The 24,438-nt window shown below is 41.3% G+C and overlaps 3 protein-coding genes and 1 pseudogene across 3 annotated transcripts; 1 reads left to right on the plus strand and 3 right to left on the minus strand.

The window, feature by feature from the left end:
• Positions 1 to 2,514: 2,514 nt before the first annotated feature.
• On the minus strand, positions 2,515 to 5,322 carry LOC141009326 (proteinase-activated receptor 1-like). Its single transcript, XM_073481875.1, has 3 exons — positions 5,057 to 5,322; positions 3,871 to 4,049; positions 2,515 to 3,769 (listed from the first exon to the last, which is right to left on the minus strand). The coding sequence occupies exons 1-3, from the start codon at positions 5,279 to 5,281 to the stop codon at positions 3,238 to 3,240; spliced, it is 936 nt and encodes a 311-aa protein (XP_073337976.1). The 5' UTR covers positions 5,282 to 5,322; the 3' UTR covers positions 2,515 to 3,237.
• Positions 5,323 to 6,627: 1,305 nt separating this feature from the next.
• Positions 6,628 to 9,260, minus strand: LOC141009080 (chemokine XC receptor 1-like). The gene is made up of 3 exons (XM_073481490.1): positions 9,102 to 9,260; positions 7,455 to 7,633; positions 6,628 to 7,353 (listed from the first exon to the last, which is right to left on the minus strand). Exons 1-3 carry the CDS (start codon positions 9,258 to 9,260, stop codon positions 6,834 to 6,836), a joined length of 858 nt encoding a protein of 285 aa, XP_073337591.1. The 3' UTR covers positions 6,628 to 6,833.
• A 1,062-nt stretch (positions 9,261 to 10,322) lies between these two features.
• LOC141009328 (protein NLRC3-like) lies at positions 10,323 to 19,837 on the minus strand (annotated as a pseudogene).
• A 639-nt stretch (positions 19,838 to 20,476) lies between these two features.
• On the plus strand, positions 20,477 to 24,427 carry LOC141009081 (neoverrucotoxin subunit alpha-like). The gene is made up of 5 exons (XM_073481491.1): positions 20,477 to 20,529; positions 22,564 to 22,737; positions 22,891 to 23,064; positions 23,216 to 23,262; positions 23,398 to 24,427. Exons 1-5 carry the CDS (start codon positions 20,477 to 20,479, stop codon positions 23,961 to 23,963), a joined length of 1,014 nt encoding a protein of 337 aa, XP_073337592.1. The 3' UTR covers positions 23,964 to 24,427.
• Positions 24,428 to 24,438: the final 11 nt, after the last annotated feature.

Consider the following 24,438-nt stretch of genomic DNA (forward strand, 5'->3'; position numbering starts at 1 on the left):
GCAGCAGGAATCACATTTCGCTTATCACGTAGCAAGAGGAACGACAGTTGACTGACAAGTGTTGGGACCTCACTATGTATGCCTAATAAGAGAGAGGCCTGCATGTAAACAAAAGCCTAACAAAGCATGCAAACAAAGGGGGTCCATGTGTGGGGGGTGCATCAGCGCCCTTATTCTTGATTTCAGTCTGCTAGTCCCAAACAGACAAGTCACCTTAACTAGTGAGTCCAGAGGGCACTGAGGTTCTTGTCTCCTTCAGAGTCTGACTCCAGCTCAGGTCCTTCTGTGCTGCCCGTGAGCCCACCACAAGCTGGCAGCCAGAAGTCTTCTGACCACTGCAGGTCTTCCCTTTCCTCTTTTCTTGAGCTGAACGCTCATTCAGCATATTTCTTCTTGACTGTTGATGTAATTGACATTTTCTGGACCAACAGTCACCCCAGCTTAGCAGCACAAGCTGGCTCACTCTTTGGCAACTGCCAGCAACCACATGCCAACTCACCCCACTGGCATGCGCTATCAAACACTGTTTCCCCTTCCTATCATGATGGACTCTTTTGCGTGCCTTAGAGACCCTGTCAGGAGTTGTGAGAAGGTGTGGCTTAAGTGCAAGAAGATAGAGATCTTTTGTAGGACCTTATCAGGGAACTTAGCTTCTAGTTTAACAGCCTGAACAGTAGGATATGATCTGGTCCCCTTTGCCTCCCTTGAACAATCCCTGAGACCTGCTACTACCACTATTGTGCATTATCCTCAGATACATCTGACATGTAGTCTTGGCAGAGCATTTACATTTCTGAACCCTACAGAATGAACCCATCTATCAACGGCAGGTAGAAGGTACACAGGCTATAAGTCTGTAAAGTGTTGGTTTGGCTTTGGTTTTGTTTCTTTTAAGGCAACACGTGCACCATACAACACCACCAACAAAAACCATGTGCACATTCTGCACAACAGTCCGCAACCAAATCTCTGGCTGGCTCCAATCCTGGATGAAGAGAAGCCTACTAACCTATCCTGTAACCACCCTTCCTTCCACCTTCCTTTCCTTCTCTCTTTGTTTCTTTCCGTTTCATTTTGATGTTTCTATTGGTGGTTTAAAAGCAGCAAAGGAATCAACAAACGTTAAAGGTTGCTAATGACGGTATGATGTTCGTAACTAGACATAGTTAGAAATCATCTGCCCAGACATGCCTTATTTAAACAAATAATGAGGCCAAATAATGCTGTACAAATTACTCTGGCAAGCTTGACAACTATTTTATGTTTTTCATTGAGTTGGAACTAAATGGTGCCATTAACCTCACCAGTTTAAGAGAAGGCTGTCATGGAGCCACATATACAAACTGCATGTGTTAAGGGTCCAATCAATGTAATGTACATTTTAATTATGAGGTAAATTATCTCTGCTTATTAATAGGAACAGATCCAGATCATTGACAGACACACCCACTGTATGAAATCTCATTTATAATGTACCTACCATAGAATGAAGAGTGTAGATGGCCACGAGGGTCAAAGGAAGGCCGACAGAAATGATTATGTATGTCACCACCTTCATGATAAACTTGACATTTCTCTTATACTCATTGTTGACAGTTCTGTTATCACTGTAGTCATAGGCAGTGTTGATGTAATCATAGCTGTTGTCCTGTGAGGTGTTGGTAATATTAAAAACTTCCATTCTTCAGAGTGAAACCTGTCGTTTGACAGATCGTGTTATAGACAAGGAACAAGTTTTTAAATATCTACCTGACATTGTTCAGTGATATCACTGAATCAAACATCTCAGTGTACCTATAGTATACCCACAATCATATCCTATCAAATATGATCTGTATCATCAGTTTTATATATTCAAAGCTAGATATTCATGACAGTTCTCATTATCTTTACATGTAAAAAGTCACAAAATTTGCCTTTTGAAAGCTGAAACTCTCCACCTGACTGTTCCCTTCTCCAATGTCTGATGTTTTGTCCTCTGGTTCCTCTTAATGTGCAACTTCCCTTCGAAGGAAGTGAGATATAAGTATGCATGATCATGCATTACTCCAACCCCCACTATTTGCTGGCCTAAGTTTTGAAAAGATCTCTGATAAATGTTTTCTTCAACAGTTCCTGTTCTTGTGCTTGTGGATGCATTATTCTGATGTGGTTCAAGCATGAAAAACATGGTAAATTTTAATGATTGACATCACCATAGAAAAGTAATTGAACAGAAAATAACAATATAATTATTTCTTAGTACATTCAAATGTCTTTAAACGACTCAACTTTTCTTTTATAGGTTACTGCTGCTGAATACTTCCTCTACCACTGCACACTGGGAGTCATGAGCAGGTTTCCTTTTTTAAAAACTTTATTGAACAACAAGAACAACAACGACAGTCAGGGATTTTGTGGTGACATCACAGTGACATCACTGCAGGCTATTAAACACAAAATACAGAATAAGGCAGATAAATGCAACAATTTGAAGATTTGTTTTTTCTTAGAGTAGAAAACTGTTTCGTCAAAGACTTAAAATGAAGCTTTGTGATTGGAAGTTGTGTGAATATGTGTAAATAAAAAGTTAATTACATTGGTCTTTATCTTCAGCAGAGGACTAATCAGTATAGTCGAACATGTTCATAAGGAAGGCAACATTCAGAGTCAACATGTTGAGTAATAAATGTGCTGACATCATTACAAAGTAACAGACATCTTCAGTTCACTAAAATAACAACAAACTTCCTGTTTATATTTCTGGACTGACAATGAGCTGAACTGAAGTTTTACACAAATAATAAAAACAAAAAAAATTAAAAGTACAATCATTAAACAATTCTGAATTGAATCATTGATTTCCTCACTACAGCTGCTGCAGAAGTTCACCTCTTTAACACCTCCTTTCAAACAACTTTTGGACTCTTTCAGCTGGTCGTTAGTTTCTGACTTTTATACCTGATCAGTGCTGATTGAAAATCCACCAACTCGATGAATTTTACAGCCTTTCACTGACTCAGCAGCCGGGCTGGTTCTTGACCACTAGTTAGTTTAGCAAGATGGATGTCAGGCATCAGCCAGACCCACCTCCAGAAAGTCCAGCAGATCCGATTTATTCTTTATTTATTTGTTTTGCCCAACGCAGATTCCTTGTACACTTGTTTGGTGATTTAAAGTGATTCTGATTTGATGGTAGTTGGTTCTTCCTCTCTCTTTCCCTGCCTACAAGAAGCTGACTGTAGTTGTTGTCATTATTCATACAGATGAACTGCATACGTCATTGCTGTCCATTCTGCTGCTATCATTGCTGTTCATTCTGCAACAACACACAGCAGCCAAAAGCTTGTCTATGATCCCTTTCCTCATGAAAACATACAGAAGTAAGTCTACAAGAGGACTCACCCGCCGAAACCCAAAAGCCAGGGACTTGAAGGTCCAGTCAACAAATGTGCCTGCCTTTGCCAGGTACTGAACGATGGTGGGCAGGAACAGCAACGTGTAAATAAGCAGCACCAGAACCAAAATTCCAACAATTCGTCGTTTCTCATCAGAGGGAACACGGCTGGCAGACAGAGCTTTGATGGTCCCACCCAGGAAGAATATCAACAGTGGGAGGGGAAGGAGGGAGAAGATGCCAAAGGTGATTTTCAGGACCTTAAATTTAACCCCAAATATCAAAGGGAGGGCAAAGGCAAGAGAAAGGACCCAGGTTGCCACAGAGACCACCACAGAGATCTTGATGGTTCGTCTAAAGCGGTACCACAGTGGGAAGGCGATGACCAGATACCTGTAACACAAGATGGATGCTCAGATTTTTTAGAGCTGTGTAATTATATAGTAATGATGGTCAGACATAGCTGCACACATACTGCACATACAGATACTCACCTTTCCAGGGCGATACACACCATGAAGCCGACACTGGCAAACAGACTTAAAAGTTGAAAAAATGTTCTAATGTGAGGCCTCATCTTTGTTGCTATCCTAACGATCATGCAGCAGAGGTGAATGAGGTCGGACACGAGAAGGTTGATGACGTAGATCGGAGCAACATGATCACGGCGCACCTGCAGGAAAACATTAGTAAATGTAAACAAGCAGTTGTGAACAACAGGGAGGCAACGATACCTCTCATATCTGATATGATGTCTGTATTTATATTTACTTTGTCAACTCCTATCTGCCTGTTGGCAAATAAGATGAAACAGATAGCGGTTGCCGATTTTTATTTGATGTGTCACATCCATTTTGCGCTGGTACATTCACGAGCTACTGGCTCCGGACACCCCTCACATTAACCAAATAATCTGGGGCAACCTTCAGAACCGACCAAGCTCCTGGACCAGATTTCTCTGTTTGTTTGGAGGGGCAAATCAGTATTAAGTCTGGTGTTATACGGTGGTCGGACATACACTGATTCCATCACTTGCTCACCGTTCCACCACTCTACAGACAGTTTGCTTCTTTTCTTATAAAAAAGACAGTGTACCGAGTAACACTGGTGTTCTCATGAACTTATTAGTTGGTGGGAAAACTCAATAAATCATTTAACCAGATTTCAACCTGTTACCATTCCTAAAAATGTATGTAAAATTATTCTAAATGCTTATCCCATTCTAGCCCAAAAATACATTTAAAGCTGTAGTTGCATTTGGAGATAGAACACTCTGAATTATTTGTTTACTTTTTCTCGCCTTGATTTTTTAATTCAACAATAAGCCTGCAGTTGACGTGTAACAGTCCGAATTAGCTGGAAAACACAATGGATCCACATCATATAGTCTTACATGGTCCCAGTTCAAATTTGGGGGTGTGGTACCATTTTGTGACTTTAAACTTTTTCCTGCCTGAGAGTAATATGAGTAAAAACTCATTATAGTATTTTATTTACATATTCACACTAACTTTGTGCATATGAAATAGTCAAAAACAAGTGCTGAGGTAGCAAAACAGCCTATTCAAATAGAGAATTACATAAAATGGCATCAATTTGCTTATTTTCCAAGTTTAGGGCTTTAAAACCTATTTAAATTAAATCTTCGTGGATTTGAAATCTCATTTATAATGTACCTACCATAGAATAAAGAGTGAAGATGGCCATGAGGGTCAAAGGAAGGCCGACAGAAATGATTATGCTTTGCAGCACAAACATGGTGAACCAGAATTTTGCCTTTTGCACATTGTCGACGGTGCTGTTATCACTGTAGTCAGAGGTGATGTTGTCATCGTAGTCAAAGGCAATGTTGCTGTAATTATAGCTGATGTCCTGTGAGGTGTTGGTAATGTTGAAAACTTCCATTCTTCAGAGTAAAACCTGTCGTTTGAGAGATCAACGAGCAAGTTTTTAAATAACTACCTGACATTGTTCAGTGATATCACTGAATCAAACACCTCAGTGTACCTATAGTATACCCACAATCATATCATATCAAATATGATCTGTATCATCAGTTTTATATATTCATAGCTAGATATTCATGACTGTTTGCAGTTCTCATCATCTTTACATGTAAAAAGTCACAAAATTTACCTTTTGAAAGCTGAAACTCTCCACCTGACTGTTTCCTTCTCCAATGTCTGATGTTTTGTCCTCTGGTTCCTCTTAATGTGCAACTTCCCTTTGAAGGAAGTGAGATATAAGTATGCATGATCATGCATTACTCCAACCCCCACTATTTGCTGGCCTAAGTTTTGAAAAGATCTCTGATAAATGTTTTCTTCAACAGTTCCTGTTCTTGTGCTTGTGGATGCATTATTCTGATGTGGTTCAAGCATGAAAAACATGGTATATTTTAATGATCGACATCACCATAGAAAAGTAATTGAACAGAAAATAACAATATAATTATTTCTTAGTACATTCAACTGTCTTTAAACAACTCAACCTTTCTTTTATAGGTTACTGCTGCTGAATACTTCCTCTACCACTGCACACTGGGAGTCATGAGCAGGTTTCCTTTTTTTAAAACTTTATTGAACAACAAGAACAACAACGACAGTCAGGGATTTTGTGGTGACATCACAGTGACATCACTACAAGCTATTAAACACAAAATACTGAATAAAGCAGATAAATGCAACATTTAGAAGATTTGTTTTTCTTAGAGTAGAAAACTGTTTCGTCAAAGACTTAAAATGAAGCTTTGTGATTGGAAGTTGTGTGAATATGTGTAAATAAAAAGTTAATTACATTGGTCTTTATCTTCAGCAGAGGACTAATCAGTATAGTCGAACATGTTCATAAGGAAGGCAACATTCAGAGTCAACATGTTGAGTAATAAATGTGCTGACATCATTACAAAGTAACAGACATCTTCAGTTCACTAAAATAACAACAAACTTCCTGTTTATATTTCTGGACTGACAATGAGCTGAACTGAAGTTTTACACAAATAATAAAAACAAAAAAATTAAAAGTACAATCATTAAACAATTCTGAATTGAATCATTGATTTCCTCACTACAGCTGCTGCAGAAGTTCACCTCTTTAACACCTCCTTTCAAACAACTTTTGGACTCTTTCAGCTGGTTGTTAGTTTCTGACTTTTATACCTGATCAGTGCTGATTGAAAATCCACCAGCTCGATGAATTTTACAGCCTTTCACTGACTCAGCAGCCGGGCTGGTTCTTGACCACTAGTTAGTTTAGCAAGATGGATGTCAGGCATCAGCCAGACCCACCTCCAGAAAGTCCAGCAGATCCCATTTATTCTATTTATTTATTTGTTTTGCCCAACGCAGATTCCTTGTACACTTGTTTGGTGATTTAAAGTGATTCTGATTTGATGGTAGTTGGTTCTTCCTCTCTCTTTCCCTGCCTACAAGAAGCTGACTGTAGTTGTTGTCATTATTCATACAGATGAACTGCATACGTCATTGCTGTCCATTCTGCTGCTATCATTGCTGTTCATTCTGCAACAACACACAGCAGCCAAAAGCTTGTCTATGATCCCTTTCCTCATGAAAACATACAGAAGTAAGTCTACAAGAGGACTCACCCGCCGAAGCACAAATGACAGGTAGTCAACAAATGTGCCTGCCTTTGCCAGGTACTGAACGATGGAGGGCAGGAACAGCAACGTGTAAATAAGCAGCACCAGAACCAAAATTCCAACAATTCGTCGTTTCTCATCAGAGGGAACACGGCTGGCAAACAGAGCTTTGATGGTCCCACCCAGGAAGAATATCAACAGTGGGAGGGGAAGGAGGAAGAAGATGCCAAAGGTGATTTTCAGGACCTTAAATTTAACCCCGAATATCAAAGGGAGGGCAAAGGCAAGAGAAAGGACCCAGACCGCCACAGAGACCACCACAGAGATCTTGATGGTTCGTCTAAAGCGGTACCACAGTGGGCAGGCGATGACCAGATACCTGTAACACAAGATGGATGCTCAGATTTTTTAGAGCTGTGTAATTATATAGTAATGATGGTCAGACATAGCTGCACACATACTGCATATACAGATAGTCACCTTTCCAGGGCGATACACACCATGAAGCCGACACTGGCAAACAGACTTAAAGCATGAAAAAGTGTTCTAATGTGAGGCCACATCTTTGTTGTTATCCTAATGATCATGCAGCAGAACTGAATGAGGTCGGACACGAGAAGGTTGATGACGTAGATCGGAGCAACATGATCACTTCGCACCTGCAGGAAAACATTAGTAAATGTAAACAAGCAATTGTGAACAACAGGAAGGCAATGATACCTCTCATATCTGATATGATGTCTGTATTTATATTTACTTTGTCAACTCCTATCTGCCTGTTGGCAAATAAGATGACACAGATAGCGGTTGCCGATTTTTATTTGATGTGTCACATCCATTTTGCGCTGGTACATTCACAAGCTACTGGCTCCGGACACCCCTCACATTAACCAAATAATCTGGGGCGACCTTCAGGACCGACCAAGCTCCTGGACCAGATTACTCTGTTTGTTTGGAGGGGCAAATCAGGATTTAATCTGCCGGATATTCCTGGAGCTGTATGTAGTGTGATCTAGGCTTGCCGAGGCATGCAGCAGCAGAGTCGCAGCTCAGAGTAACAGGAGTCACTTTTCACTTATCGTGTACAAGAGTACAACAGTTTACTGACAAGATGATTGGCGGAGGAGTAAGTGTCAAAGCGAAAAGCAAACAGGACCGAGAGTGGGTCTCCTGTCCTCCAGTTAACTCATTGGCAGTTGCAGGCCACGCGGCGGGCATAGAAGCTTATAACTGGTCAAATGAGGCATCAATCAAGGAAACGCCGTTGTACAATCTAATGGGGTTTTGCTTTCAAATCGTGGAAAAGCATAGAAAACATCCATGATCGCAATTTGTTGCTATTTCATCACCATTAATGCAAGGAATACTATGTTTTAGACTAAATATGTTACTGGAATGGATCTAGTGGACAATTGGGAACAAAAGAAGATGGCTTGAAATGGTTTGCATGAATCCAATCACAAGAATCTAAGCTTTCTAACGATGGCATGACTCTTTATCAAATTGAGGCTTTAGTCTCTAACTGAAGACGGTCCTGTCGGCTGGTTACAGGATTTAGTTCATACACATAGCAACATATCAGTATAAACCACAAACTCAATGAAAACGGCAGCACAATTTAGCACCGAAAATGAATATGCTCACAATGACAACATGCTGATGTTTAGCAGGTAATGTTCTCCATGTTCAGCATTTCTGTTTAGCTTGTTAGCATGCTACAATCTGCTATTTATCAGTGGATAGAAAGTACAGCTGAGGCTGATGTAAATTAAATAGGTTTAGCAGGTTTTTAGTCCTAAATGAACAAATAAAAATGTTCTACCTGATGATGGTGCTAAATGAAAAGATGACAACAGTTATTGCTGTTCAACCTCTGGGCACCATGAATGCCTGTATCATTGTAGAGACATTTCACTAAAAACCAAAAACATCAACTTCATAGTGGCGCTAAAGGAAATGAACAAGGGAAGCTGGAATGGAGCCACGTACAAACTGGATGTGTTAAGGGTCCAATCAACTTAATGTCAATTTGAATTATGAGGTAAATTATTCCTGTATATTAATAGAAACAGATCAAGATTCTTTAGACACACAAACTGTAGGAAATCTCATTTATAATGTACCTACCATAGAATGAAGAGCGTAGATGGCTACGAGGGTCAAAGGAAGGCCGACAGAAATGATTATGCATGTCACCACATTCATGATGTGAATGACTTTTCTCTCATACTCATCGTTGATTGTGTTGTTGTCCTGTGAGGTGTTGGTAATGTTGAAAACTTCCATTCTTCAGAGTGAAACCTGTCGTTTGAGAGATCAGGTTATAGACAAGGAGCAAGTTTTTAAATATCTACCTGATATTGTTCAGTGATATCACTCAGTACCTCAACACCTCAGTATACCCACAATCATATCAATATATTATATATAAACATTGCACAAAAAGTAAGGAAATTTGTGTTTGGTAGATTATTTATTTGTTGTAACAATGCTTCTTGGCAATACATATTATACTGTTGGAAAGCCTGTTTATTTCCCTTTTAAATGGTGCTAGATTTGTAAGGAACATGCATTTGTGGGATGAGCAGCAGAGCTGAGTATGTACGTTGTGCCCATGAAAAATTTGCCAAATCTTCTCTGTCAAACAGCTTATTCTGCTATTGACTCTTGTTTGGTGTTGTTTGGTGGATTGGATGATTTAAGTCTGAAGAAACAAGACATATTGGCAATTTAACAATTTATTAATTTAACAAACAGGAGCCTCAGTAGTGTGTGGAAGAACCACACACAACCACAACAGCCTGGCACCTCTTCCTCATGCTGGTCACCCTACGAAACACACATTTCCTTACTTTTTGTGCTATGTTTATCTATATATATATATATATATATATATATATATATATATATATATATATACAATATTCAAAGCTAGACATTCATGACTGTTTGCAGTTCTCATCATCTTTATATGTAAGAAAAAAGTCCCAAATTTTACCTTTGAAAGCTGAAACACTCCACCTGACTGATCCCTTCACCAGTGTCTGATGTTTTGTCCTCTGGTTCCTGTTAATGTGCCACTTCCCTTCTAGAGATATAAGTTGGTGGCTAATGCATGATTATGCATTACCCCAATGCCACCATTTGCTGATCTAAGTTTTGAAAAGCCAGCAAGCAAGATTCTTTGTTCTTAGAGTAGAAAACTGTTTTAATGTTTAGTCTAAGACTAAAAATAAAACTTTGTGACTGGAAGATTTATCAATATGTGTAATGAAAATCAAGTTAATGACATTGAACTCATTATATGTAGCAGATGACTAATCAGTACAATTGAACATGTTCATAAGGAAGGCAACATTCAGAGTGAACATGTTGAGTAATAAATGTTCTGACATCATTACAAAGTGTCGAAATCTTCAGTTCACTAACACAACAAACTTCCTGTTTATATTTCTGGACTGACAATGAGCTGAATTGAAATTTTACACACATAATAAAAACAAAAAACTTGGAAAAATTGAAAAAACAATCTGCAAAAGGCTGTCCAGTAATTTATTTTCCACAGATGCAGAAGTTTTTCCTGAAAGCCTCTTGTTTGACATTTAAACACAATTTTTCTTCACAGACACAAATGTTGCAAGACAACAAAGTTCAGTTTTGGACTCAAGGTTTAATACATTTTTACACTTTTTAATTTTAGTCTAAAAGACACTTTCCCTCTAACTCTGGTGGGATCAAAACTAATTTATCTCAGAATTCCAGATTAAGATCAAACTTAATATGACACACTGATGCATCAACAGGATCTTTGTTCTTTTGTATTTGAGTCCCTGATCTTCCTCTGGCGCCCCCTGAGGACAAACACAGAATCCTACCCACATTCTTAGGTAGCCCTCACCCCCCAAGTGCCTCCTCCCCCAGAGTCTGATTTGTCTTGTTTTCATTTCTTTATCTCTACGTCTGCAGACTGCAGAGACATTCATCCCAGCATCCTTTGCTGTTCTCTTAACATGAACCATGTTGATCAGCAGTGAGACTCTCCATCCTATAGAAGACACAGAGACACTGAGGAACCAGACCTTTTGAACTTGGACCAGAACCCAAATCCAGGATAAAGAGGTTCAGTGAATGTGGTGTTGTAGGTGTGGAGGTGGATCAGAGTGTCAGAGGAGACTCTGAAGAAGGACAGAGTTCCAGCAGGACAGTCCACATACACTGCTACTCTGTTAGAGACCGAGGAGGAGGAGGAGGAGGAGGATGAGGAGGTGACGGATGTTCTTCTGTCATTGTGACAGACATAATTACCGTCATCAGAGCATGTCAGTCTCCAAGAACAATCATTCACTCCCATTACACAGTCATCACTGTTCCCTTTCCTTCGGATTCTTCTGTAGCTCACTGATATATCAACATGTCCTCTCCACTTGGCCTCCCAGTAACAGCGACCAGTCAGACCAGTTCTACACAGCAGCTGTTCCCAGTAGTCAAATCTGTCTGGATGATCAGGATACGACTGTTCCTCCTCCACGTTGATCACCTCCCTGTTGTCCTCAGACAGTTTGATCTTTCTGTTTACTGTGTTTGTGTCGATTGTGAGTTCACAGGAATCTGATTGAGAAACAAGACACAGTTGCAGTTATTGATCTATCATCAGTTTAATTATTGACATCAGATGTTTGGATGAATGATGTTACAGTTTCAAGCTGCTTTGTCTTCATGAATCAAATGAAAGCACGCTTACACTTCTTCAGACCTGCTCTCAACCATCGGACTCCACAAGGCTCCACCCTGAAAGGAAGGAAGAATCTTTATTTGATCACAAATCATACAATGTAAAGAGCACTGACTGGAGAATTAACCTAGTGTGTATGTTTTGATGGTGGGGGAAACTGGAGCAACTTGAGGAAACCCACGCAATCATGGGGAGAACATGCAAACCCGCACATTAAGGCCTTGTCCCAGTGGGATTCAAACCCAGGACCTACTTGCAACAGTGCTAACCACTGCACCACCATCCTGCCCACAGTGCAGGAGGAGGCGTCAGAGCAGCATATCCTATTTCAGCACTGAAACATGGACATTACATCACTGTCATACATAGGTGATTACCTCGCAAGTGAGCATCCGGTGGCATGGTCTTGAAACATGGGGCCCAGCAGGTCACACCCCGAAAAAATTACAGCTGCCACCCTGTGGGTCAACCACACGCAGGGATATGCATTGAGGTGGGGTTCTATGTAACTTGGGTGACAGGAAAAGATGAGTACCTAGCCATGCTAACTCTTGGTAGGTTCTTTGGTCATAGGCCATCGGTGCCGGTGCTATGGAGTAGGACTTTTGCTTAGTCTCAAGGAAGCTCTGGCAAACCGTACCATGCCTAAAAAAGGGACAGCAAGGCTCGGTTGAGGCTCCCGAACAACATGTCCTTTGTGGAGGAGACAAAGTCTTACCCATACCCATATGGCAGAGGTCTCTGAAGTAATCAAAACCTCCTCACCAGCAAGACACCAACCATGGATGGGATTTGACCTGAGATGCTGAAGGCTGGGGACATTGTTGGACATTCTTGGCTTACACGCATCTTCAGGGTTGCATGGAGGTCCAGGACAGTACCTTTGGAGTGGGAGACTGGGGTGGTGGTACCCATTTTCAGGGTGACATAACTATAGGGTGAGCTGTAATTATTGGCTCACACTGCTCAGCCTCCCACTGAAAATGTATTCCAGGGTGCTATAAATGAGGCTCTGACTGGCAATGCAGATTCCATATTGGTGGTGGAATAGCGGACCAGCTGTATAGCCTTGCAGGTTTGTTGGAAGGGTAATGGGAGTTTGACAATCCAGTCTACGTTTGGTTTGTGCACTTGGAGAAAGCTTTTGACCATTTCTCCTTGGTAATTATGTGGAAAGTACTGTGGGAGAATGGTGCATGGGGTCATTTGGTGTTTCCTATAAATAAGCTCTACTTCGGTGGCCTGCCCAGGGTCATTACCCAGAACCCAAAAACCTGCAGCATGAAAATGATGTCAACTCGCCACTATGTTTTGCAACACATCAGGAAATACCATTGTCCAATATTGCAATGGTGTAACAAGACAACCCTCCAGAAGAACAGCTATTTCATCACCTTCACTCCCTCTTTTGGCACATCCTAATTATGGCTCCCTGACATTTTCTGCCTCAAGTAATCCTATTCATACCTGAGAGTGTTCAGTCTCCAGTGTGAATTCTTAAGCCCAGCAGACAGCATCTTCACTCCCGAGTCTCCTGGATGATTGTAACTCAGGTCCAGCTCACTCAGATGGTAGGGGTTGGAGTTCAGAGCTGAGGCCAGAGAAGTACAGCCTCCTTCTGTGATCAGACAACCTGATAGCCTGCAAACGCACAAGTATCACTTAACACATGTTCACGGAAATAGATTGAAACTAATTAAAGCAGGCAGAGACAATCTTGATTGTTGATGGCTTTAAATGGCCATCAGTATATGAATCCTGACCTGAGACTTTGCAGTGTACAGTGTGGACTCTTCAGTCCAGACGACAGCAGCTTCACTCCTGAATCCTGCAGGTTGTTGTTACTCAGGTCCAGCGCTCTCAGATTAGAGGACTGGGAGCTGAGAACTGAGGACAGAGCTTCACAGCTTCTCTCTGAGAGGTTACAGACACTCAGCCTGAAAAGACAATGATGAAAGTTATGTTGTATTCTCCTCTTCAAAAGAAAACAGTGTTTGAATTTTAATTTTAATTAATCCAACAAAGCACTTACAGAGCTTTGTTGGAGGCTTTGACCACTGGCAGCAGCCTCAGAAGAGCCTCCTCTGAAGCACAGTATTTCTTTAGGTCAAACACGTCCAGATCTTTTTCTGATGACAGTAAGAAGAAGACCAGAGCTGACCACTGAGCAGGAGACAGTTTATCTGTGGAGAGACGTCCTGATCTCAGGTACTGTTGGATCTCCTTCACTAGAGAGCCATCATTCAGTTCATTCAGACAGTGGAACAGATTGATGCTTCTCTCTGGAGACAGATTCTCACTGATCTTCTCCTTGATGTAGTGGACTGTTTCCTGATTGGTCTGTGAACTACTTCCTGTCTGTGTCAACAGGCCTTGAAGGAGTTTTTGATTGGTCCCCAGTGAAAGACCCAGGAGGAAGCGGAGGAACAAGTCCAGGTGTCCATTTGGACTCTGTAAGGCCTCGTCCACAGCTCTCTGGTGGAGCCGTGTCTCTGCAGACTCTTCTGTTTTTGTTTTTGACTTCTTGGATGATTTTTGTTCCTCTGCCAGCAGATTGACTCCAGAGTTGATGAACGTCAGATGGACATGAAGAGCTGCCAGAAACTCCTGAACACTCAGATGGACGAAGCAGAACACCTTGTCCTGGTACAGTCCTCTCTCCTCTTTAAAGATCTCTGTGAACACTCCTGAGTACACTGAGGCTGCTCTGATATCGATGCCACACTCTGTCACGTCTGATTCATAGAAGATCAGGTTTCCTTTCTGCAGCTGCTCAAAAGCCAGTTTTCCCAGAGACTCAATCATCTTCCTGCTCTCTGGAGTCCAGTGTGGATCTGTCTCAGCTCCTCCATCATACTTGACCTTCTTCACTTTGGACTGAACCACCAGGAAGTGGATGTACATCTCAGTCAGGGTCTTGGGCAGCTCTCCTCCCTCTCTGGTCTTCAACACATCCTCCAGAACTGTAGCAGTGATCCAGCAGAAGACTGGGATGTGGCACATGATGTGGAGGCTTCGTGATGTCTTGATGTGGGAGATGATTCTGGTGGCCTGCTTCTTCTTTGTGAATCTCTTCCTGAAGTACTCCTCCTTCTGTGGGTCAGTGAACCCTCTGACCTCTGTCACCATGTCAACACACCCAGGAGGGATCTGATTGGCTGCTGCAGGTCGTGTGGTTATCCAGAGGCGAGCAGAGGGAAGCAGTTTCCCCCTGATGAGGTTTGTCAGCAGCACATCCACTGAGGTGGACTCTGTAACATCAGTCAGGATCTCAGTGTTGTGGAAGTCCAGAGGAAGTCGACACTCATCCAGACCGTCAAAGATGAACACAACCTGGAACTCTTCAAAGCTGCAGATTTCTTTGGTTTCAGTGAAGAAGTGATGAACAAGTTCCACCAAGCTGAACTTTTTCTCTTTCAGCACATTCAGCTCTCTGAAAGTGAATGGAAATGTGAACTGTATGTCCTGGTTGGCTTTGTCTTCAGCCCAGTCCAGAGTGAACTTCTGTGTTAAGACTGTTTTCCCGATGCCAGCCACTCCCTTTGTCATCACTCTTCTGATTGGTTCGTCTCTTCCAGGTGAGGCTTTAAAGATGTCTTCTTGTCTGATTGTTGTTTCTGGTCTGTCTGGTTTCCTGGATGCTGCTTCAATCTGTCTGACCTCATGTTCATCATTGACCTCTGCAGTCCCTCCCTCTGTGATGTAGAGCTCTGTGTAGATCTGATTCAGAAGGGTCGGGTTTCCTGCTTTAGCGATCCCCTCAAACACACACTGGAACTTCTTCTGAAGGTCAGATTTGAGTTTACGCTGACAAACTGCAGAATGACTTCCTGAAAGAACATACAACAAAGAAGATACATCAAAGTAAATATTTACTCAAACTCTGAGTATGTCAACATATGTCGGTCCGTCTTTTGACACATTAGTAACAGTCACATTTATCCAGCATGTTAAATCCTTTGAGAAATCCTCTTACTGCGCTGCAGACGGTCAGCCAGCTTCTCCTGCTTCATTCTCCTCAGGAAGTGCATTGTGATCTTCAGAAAGGCCTCTCTGCTGCTCCTCCTCTTCTCCTCCTGCTCACCATCCAACACCTCCTCATCCCCCTCCTGACTCTCGAAGCATTCTGGGTAATCTGAACTCAGAACTTTCCTGATCTTTTTAAGTTCGTTCTCCACAAAAGTGACAATGTTGTCTTCCAGCAGCTGGAACAGAAATCATGGAACCAAACATCAGATCCATGTTGGACTGACCGACAATCCACTGGTTTGAAAAGTGCAGTGTGGAGATTTTTGTGATAGGAATAGATTTCTTGAAAGAAATTCAGACCATAAATATGGAGTCCAGGTGTGTTTGATGTTGTCGGGCAGACTGTCCACTCGGAACCTCTGAGCTCTCCTGGTCGACTCTGTGGACAAATCATGAAAAATTAGCGCACATTATGTCCGTCCACACAGAGACTTAACACGAGGTGAAGGTTTACTAGTCCTGCTGATCCCACTGTGAATCAACAGCAGCTTTCATCAACTGTAACTTTCAGCTCAGTGTTCCTTCGTTTAGTCCCAATAGCTCTCACCATCCCCTCTATATAGCTCTCCTTCGCTTACTGCATGCTGCTGAAGCGCCCTGGATCCAGGCATCTAAAACCTCCAGCTGCTCCAGTGGAGCTGCTCAACATCTGCTTGTATCAGACTGTTGCACTGAGCTGCTCCCATTGTGAATTAGGAAAGATTTTAAAACTGGAGGTTTTCACAATCGAGAGTCTGATTATTGTCGTCATCATCAGTTTGAAATCCTCACCTTTGATCAACAGATTCACATCCATCTACAAAATTTATAGGACGATCCATAGACCAGTCACTCATGGAAACACAGCTGGGTTCAGGTTCAGGACAGTCTGGTCTCTGATGCATCCTGAAAGCAAGATATTCATTAAAGCTTACATTTTGATCACTGAATCATAGACTCTGTGAAATTATGTATAATTTAAAATGTTGAAAATAGGGCTGGACAATAAGATCGATGCATCATGGTGCGTTCAGACAAATCACAAAGAAAATATTCGCCTGATGTTATTTGCACAAGTTTGGCCCCAGAATTATTCATTTGCATTACTTGTGCGGCACCCAGCTGGGTGAATGTCAGCGTCTGGAGCTGCGTCTGGATGACTGCAGCTTCCAGCTCTACCTGAGGCTGACCAGTGCCCAGTTCTCAGCTGCAGAGCGTCTGTCCATCTGTCTCCACTGAGTGTCAGTTTCTTAATAGATGTGTTAAAATCAATAAATAGTAACTGTGACCAGCAAGTAGACAGACTGAATTAATCAGTTTTACTGCATGATTTCTGAGCCCAAAAAAAGAGATTTCTCTGTGATCTGATGCAATAAATGGATCAAAACGAAGCTAAAATAACAACATCAATATGCTGCCTTGTAAAAAGGCCTGAGCTTCGTCAGGTCTGAACATGCATATAATTTGCCTGCCGTTTGGTCTGAATGACCCATTATATTACTGACTTTATGGAAGTGTTAATGAACAAATTTCCTAATTTCACAAATTTCAACACAGTGTCTGAATTCCATATAATTCACTGGAGAGCAGCTACAACAACAGCCAACATCTAACTATGTATTGAACCAACCTATCAACGCACAGTCCAGTCCAGATCACCAGAATCTGTAACTGGTCTGACTGGACCAAACATCAGCATTGAGCAAAAAATGAGGAAGGAAGTCAGCTCTGACTGATTCAAGCACTTTGTTGCATGTAGTCTTGCACAACATTCACTGACACCAAAGCACTCTAGCACACTTTGTTTGAGAGAGATGCCGTTTCGTTTGTGATTTAATCATTTTATAATCCTCTTAATCTTTATTGACATACACCTGATTGTCCTGTTAATTTTGACTGCACATGTTGCAAGTCACTGTGGACTATTTTGTCCCTTATTTGTAGCCTCCAGCATCCATTTTTCTTAGATTATTTGTTAATTTTTCACAGTGGAAGACCAGTTATACTGGGAAGGTACATTTCAAATGTAATTTCAGCTTACTTTGCAGCTGGGACTTGTCCTTTAAAATCCACGGCACGTTCATGTGACCAGTTGCTCTTGGGGGACGCACCATCGGGTTCAGGTTCAGGTTCAGAGGAGTCTGGTGTCCGATTGATCCTAGCATACAGCCAGAGAGGAAAAGGTTTCAGTCTCAGCCTCAGTAGCTATGAACAAGAAAAGGCAGTTTAAGATCATCGCTGTAACGCTTCACATAAGGAAAATTGTCCATCACAAGTTCTCAGGGGCCAACTTGACATCTTCACACTGTCCAAAACCGAAAGATGTCAGGTTACAATGATTCATAATTGAGTGCTGCAGGAATGAGTCCTAAAATCTGTAAATAATTCTGGTTCCCTCGTCTCGAACACAATGGGTTATTCAAATTCATTTTTGTTCAGTGCCTGAAATAAGGTCTGCAGTTAACACAAGCTTAAGATATTTTCACGTTTTGTTCTGCGGCATAAACAATGTCAATAAATACCCCGCACATGAATTATAAAGCTCTTCCGTGTGTTAAAAACGGTTAGCGGTTGCTAACAAGTGTCTAAATGAGACTGCAGAGGTTGTCAGGACATTAAAAGTCCTCACAGCGAACACAGAGACACATCTACTCACTAGTTCAGGGATGTTCCATTATAAATTAGACTGGGACAGATTTTAAAACCAAGAAATTTAAATTTGGTCACATCTGACCGAGTCACATCTGGAGTGCATAAAAACAAAAATTTGGTGGTAAAATAAACAAGTATATTTCAGTCCAGGCAGGGTTAAACCAGAGGTTTTCCAATGTCAAATTTACGTTTCAAGGTTGAGAAAGACTTGTTTGTAGAGGTCGTATCATAGGACTAGCTTATTGCTACTAGCGACACACTTTCACAACAATGCGCTGCGTGGGCTGCCATTTGAATAGGCCTGTACTAGTCCGTCTTCACAGGCCGACTTTACAAACAAACCTGTGAGTATAAATTTGTCTTTGTCACAAAGATCCAATTCAAAAATCTCAGAGTGAACCGGGGCCATGCTAACTTCCTGTTATACAGCACTCTCTGAGACAACCTAACTAGAGGGAGACCAACTTACTCTTAGAGGAATTAACTGCATTTTTAACTGAATAATGGCTGAAATGATTAATCAGTGGCTGATGGCTGTCAAACAGCTGCTAATGTTGGCAGGTCAGACTTTAGCACTTTAGACACAGAAGCAGACAGGCTGGTGCAGCCATGCTGCCACAAACTGACACTTTTTACAAGGAAACACACAACTTACTGTTTTCATTTAATGCTGAATTTACAAGAAGAAGACAATGATTCAGAGTCTGTCAGAGACAGAGTTTCACTACGTTATAAAGTTTGTTTTAACTCAACAACTCTTTAAATCACTACATTTGTTAATGGAGTTTGGTGATGTTGTGGTTACTGCTGACACTGGCAGGTTAACAGAGAACAAACATGTCATTTACATTAAAGTGAACCCCCTGGAGATCGGACAGAGTGTGATCCATTCTCCTTCCCCTCGTCCTCAACATTATCAGGTGAGCACTGGAGTTCAATCGTTGCCATGGATATAGCAATATGGTAAATTATTTGAACCTGTAATAGGTAGACTATAGCTCAGGAGGTAGAGAGGGCCGTCTAGCGATGGGAAGGTGGATGGTTCGAATCCCCGACTATCCTTGATACCAAATCCCAAATTGCTCCTGATGAGCAGTTGGGCCCTTGCATGGCAGGAGTAGGCTTGTAAATCATATACAATAAACCATTGTGAGTGAGTTATTGAGTGTTTATAACATAACTAGTATACATAAGTATCAAAGTCCAACTGTAGCTGTTATATAGAGTAACAGGTCTGTTATCAGTCTGTGTAAAGTTCAGGTGAAAGAGCAGAGAAATGGGAAACATTTAATATGTCGAAGGGTAAAACGGCATCAAACGTAATGTGGAGCGTTGAGTGTGATACCTTTTCATGTTGGTGGTAACTTGCAGCCACCTGATGAAGACAGACAGGTTCATAATTAAACTTCAGTGTGATTTGATCTGTGTCTCATCAGGAAATACTCAACATGTCGACTGTAAAGACAGCAGGCTGCAGTATCAAGTGTTTATTGTCAGATAAACACGCCGTTCTAACAAGAACAGCTTGTTTGGGATGAAACGTTTTAGACTGTAATAAATCAGAGTGCCACTTACTCAGTTTCTCGCCATGAACTTCGTCACTCTGCAGCTCTCTGTTGTCCCGACCACAGCTGTGTAACAAGGGTTTCCTGTTGTGGGATGAACCGTCCATTAAATCCTTTGCCTCTTCTTCAGTCGTCGGTGTCTGTTGGCTGTTGTAACACTCGAACGCTGAAATAAACCCCTGTAAACCTGCAGCACTCAGCAGTGTGTGTGTGTAATATAATAACATGTGATCAATGTTAAAGTTTAACCCAAAGCAGCTTCCTGCTGAGACTCTGACACACTGGAACTAACCTGAGGACAAATCAACCTCCTCATCACTGAAAACAGCAAAACTCAAACACCGTGATTGGCTTTATTTGTCTGTACCGGGGTGGAAATGAAGCCAGGAAGGGTTCATGTATTGTCAGTTTCTGGTCCATGTAAACCACAGGACTCTTCTAAGTCCGTCTAAATCTATTTGTTAAACTTAAAGTGTGTAACATTTGGAGTATTTAGCGACATCTAGTGGTGAGGTTCTAGACTGCAACGCTCCCTCGCTCCGAAGATGTTGGAGAAGCTCAAGAAGTCTAAATATGGACTCATTCACAACAGCGTACAGTATTTCTACTGATTCAAGTGATGAGGTGAAGATGTATTCAGTTATTTAGTCTATAAAACTATAGGTTTTAACTACAAAAAAAAGATTCTGATCAAACAAAGAAATGATGGCGAGGCGATGAGCAGACTTCTCAGTTCATCTGTCACACCGAGTCATTACTTTGATTGAAGGCTACATACGGCAGATGAACTCACTCATTTAAATTATATTAAGGGTTTAAGTTACGCATAATTTGAGTGACAGCTAGCTGTGAGCTGTCTGTAAAAGTAATCACTATTCATTCCAAAGTCTCCGCTCAGCACCATTACGTGAACTACATGTCTGCTGTGTTCGTATATTTGAATGTTTCTCTATAAAGTTTTTAAAATAATACAGCCAAAGTTGTAAATTATCTCTTCACTGCCCTCCTGTGGCCACAGTGCAGAACTACAACACTACAGACGAGCTGAATACAGACGGGAGCTCATACAGGTCACAAAGAATGACTGATGCTGCCGTCCACTGGTCAAACAGAGGACTTCCTCTTCTTCCTGATTAGCTCGTGGGAAATCACTGCAGCCAGCTGACCAACCGCAGCTCCACATTGGATATTTTAATGAAAAGAGAGAGTGATTAGCTCCCTCCAGTGGTCAGCGTTAGTAACTGCAGCTCTCTCAGCATGCTACCATTTCCTGTGACTCCTTTCAGAATAAAATACACCCACCAAAGCTGCTGACTTCCTGTCTGTGTTTCAGTGTGTAGCTGCACCACATTTCAGTCCTATAAACTACAGAGAAGAAGAGACAGAGAAAAGACCTTTTAAAGGCACAACGGGCTGTTTGAAAAGAGGAGTCTGTCCAGGAGGAGGGAGCAGAGGGTGGGACTAACTATTTCACATTAATATGTATGACTCTGTATACACCCGTATATGTACATACATGTTGTTTATTCACAAGCTCTGTCTGCTGCACACTAAGTTCCTCTGTATGAGGGGAAGAGAAGTGTAGAGAAAGAGGAACAGGAGGTTAGAGATTCTCTCACAGGGATTGTTATTTAATAACTGCTTAACATTTTATTTTGTATTTTCAGAAAATGCGGATAATGACTAAGGCTTTGTCTTTGGTCCTTCTGGTGTGAAAGTACAAGGATCGCAGCATCTTGTAGGTGAGTAAACCAGCCCCTCCCTAGGTTCCCTATCTCTGTTGGTGGATGTTCAAAATTTATGATATCTGATTTTTGGATTTCACAGTTGTTACGTCTCCGTAAGGCCAGGGGATGAGGGGAGTAACATAGTAAAATAAAACCGGGCGTAAAGGAGGAAAAAGAAACGGGATGTAGTTGTTAAGCTAGAAAACAGTTTATATATATATAACCTAGAGGATAATTACATTTTTGGGTTGCATTTCTGAATTTGAGGTCCTGTGTCTCCTCAGAGTTGCAGTAAGTCAACAGTTGCACATTAGCACACCGCTGTTGTAACTGCTGTTTCCCAGTCTGATCTACCGAACTCACCCAGGCGAGAAAACGGTCTCCTGTCACCATTGACAAACATCCCCATGCCATGTTTAAAAGTGTCTCTTATTTAATGATACCCAGACCTGCCAGCTATTTTAAGTTTCAATGTTAATGCAGTGGTTGATTTAATGTTATTAAACTTGCGTCTGCTAGCTACCTTTAATGAAAAAATGTCAGCCTCTAATTTTTTAGCATGAGTTTATAAACTCTTTCAGCATCTCCCTCAAATGCTAACAATATCAGCCCAGAATCAAAGTATTTAAAGGCATCTTTTGACACACACACTGTAATACATCAAGAGATTATTTTCTTTTTATTTGTGCCATGTGTCTCTGAGAATACATAAAAAAAACATTTGAAACTGGTGGCATATTTTAGTATTGCTATAAGTTTAAAAAAGGAAATATAACTGCAGGTCAGTGACATTGCAAGCAGAAATATAAGAAGCAGTTAGGCATTACGAACATGCACATTTTTAAGGAGCACTGCAATAGTTTTAACAATAACTACATTTAATTATTGTTGACTTGTCTCTTCAGATTGAATGACTGCAACCTCTCAGAGAGGAGCTGTGAAGCTCTGTCCTCAGTTCTCAGCTCCCAGTCCTCCAGCCTTAGAGAGCTGCACCTGAGTAACAACAACCTGCAGGATTCAGGAGTGAAGCTACTGTCTGCTGGACTGAAGAGTCCGCACTGGTCACTTAAAACTCTCAGGTCAGGATCCTACGATCTGTTCATAATGTTGACTCAAATCCTGATTTACATTTGTGATAAAATCATAACCTCCATGATGTTTTGTCTCTGTGTATTTGATCTTGATTATTTTAGCATTTGTATTATGATATGTGATACTTGATGTCTTTGCAGGCTGTCAGGCTGTCTGATCACAGAGGAAGGCTGTACTTCTCTGGCCTCAGCTCTGAACTCCAACCCCTCCCGTTTGAGAGAGCTGGACCTGAGCTACAATCATCCAGGAGACTCGGGGGTGATGCTGCTGTCTGCTGGACTGGGGCATCCACTCTGGAAACTGGACACTCTTAGGTATGGAGAGCCTAAAACAAAGCCCTACCCATCTTTATCAATACTTTCTTTGAACCTTCCTCTTGACAACACCTCATCCATTATCAGTTTTGGGGTAGTTACTTAAAAATAGTAATGTATTACTTTTTCATTACCTCCCTCCTCCTGTCAGGGTGGAGCCTGGTGGAGTCCGATGGTTGAGAGCAGGTCTGAAGAAGTGTAAGTGTGTTTTTAATTTCGATTCATGAAAACAAATCAGCTTGAAACTGTGACATCACTTTTTCAAACATCTGATGTCAATAATTAAACAGATGATAGATCAATAACTGCAACTGTGTCTTGTTTCTCCATCAGATTCCTGTGAACTCACAATTGACACAAACACAGTAAACAGAAAGATCAAACTGTCTGAGGACAACAGGGAGGTGATCAACGTGGAGGAGGAACAGTCGTATCCTGATCATCCGGACAGATTCGACTGGTGTCAGCTGCTGTGTAGAAATGGTCTGACTGGTCGCTGTTACTGGGAGGCAGAGTGGAGAGGACATGTTGATATATCAGTGAGTTACAGAGGAATCAACAGGAGAGGAATCAAATATGACTGCAGGTTTGGAAGGAATGATTGGTCCTGGAACCTGAGCTGCTCTGATGATCATTACTGTGTCTCTCACAATAACAGAGGACCATACATCACTACCTCCTCCTCCTCCTCCTCCTCCGTCTCTAACAGAGTAGCAGTGTATGTGGACTGTCCTGCTGGCACTCTGTCCTTCTTCAGAGTCTCCTCTGACTCACTGATCCACCTCCACACCTTCAACACCACATTCACTGAACCTCTTTATCCTGGGTTTGGGTTCAGGTTCTGGTCCAGGTCTAACTCGTCTGGTTTCTCAGTGTCTCTGTGTCCTCTACGGATCTAAAAGGAACAAAATCCTGTTGATGAATCAGTCTGTAAACTCTTGTATAAAGTTTAATCTTCTATGATGAAAAATGAACAGTTTTAGTGCCAAACATGGCAGTTTCTTTCTCAAATCTGTATCTTTCCCTCCACAGTTAGAGGCAAAGTTTTTAGTTTTTAGAACTTAAATATTAAAAAAATATATACTTTGTGTCTCTGAAGAAACAATGTGTTAAAATGTCGAACAAGAGTCTTTCAGGAAAATATTTAAAATAAGTCCAAGTCCTTCAAGTTTTTTGTGTCATTATTGGGTTAAATTTCATTTTTAATTTGTTCTTCCTCCAAAGTTTTTCTCCTAACACAGAAACAGGAAGTTGATTTTAGTCGTTATGTTAGTGATCTGAAGATTTTGTCACTTTGTAATGATGTTGGCACATTTATTACTCAACATGTTGACTCTGAACATTGGCTTCCTCATGAACCTGTTTGGATTAAAT

This window comes from Pagrus major, chromosome 15 (genome assembly GCF_040436345.1).
Source record: "Pagrus major chromosome 15, Pma_NU_1.0".
Taxonomy (NCBI): domain Eukaryota; kingdom Metazoa; phylum Chordata; class Actinopteri; order Spariformes; family Sparidae; genus Pagrus; species Pagrus major.

Excerpts from the sequence above, each read along its gene's own strand:
- LOC141009081 (XM_073481491.1), top strand. The coding sequence starts at position 20,477 with ATGTTGGAGAAGCTCAAGAAGTCTAAATATGGACTCATTCACAACAGC. Across the intron at positions 23,065-23,215 it reads TGGAAACTGGACACTCTTAG|GGTGGAGCCTGGTGGAGTCC; the intron begins GTATGGAGAGCC and ends TCCTCCTGTCAG. Across the intron at positions 23,263-23,397 it reads GAGAGCAGGTCTGAAGAAGT|ATTCCTGTGAACTCACAATT; the intron begins GTAAGTGTGTTT and ends TTTCTCCATCAG.
- LOC141009080 (XM_073481490.1), bottom strand. The coding sequence starts at position 9,260 with ATGGAAGTTTTCAACATTACCAACACCTCACAGGACAACAACACAATC. Across the intron at positions 7,634-9,101 it reads TCTACGCTCTTCATTCTATG|GTGCGAAGTGATCATGTTGC; the intron begins GTAGGTACATTA and ends GTTTTCCTGCAG. Across the intron at positions 7,354-7,454 it reads GTGTGTATCGCCCTGGAAAG|GTATCTGGTCATCGCCTGCC; the intron begins GTGACTATCTGT and ends CTTGTGTTACAG.
- LOC141009326 (XM_073481875.1), bottom strand. The coding sequence starts at position 5,281 with ATGGAAGTTTTCAACATTACCAACACCTCACAGGACATCAGCTATAAT. Across the intron at positions 4,050-5,056 it reads TCTTCACTCTTTATTCTATG|GTGCGCCGTGATCATGTTGC; the intron begins GTAGGTACATTA and ends GTTTTCCTGCAG. Across the intron at positions 3,770-3,870 it reads GTGTGTATCGCCCTGGAAAG|GTATCTGGTCATCGCCTTCC; the intron begins GTGAGTATCTGT and ends CTTGTGTTACAG.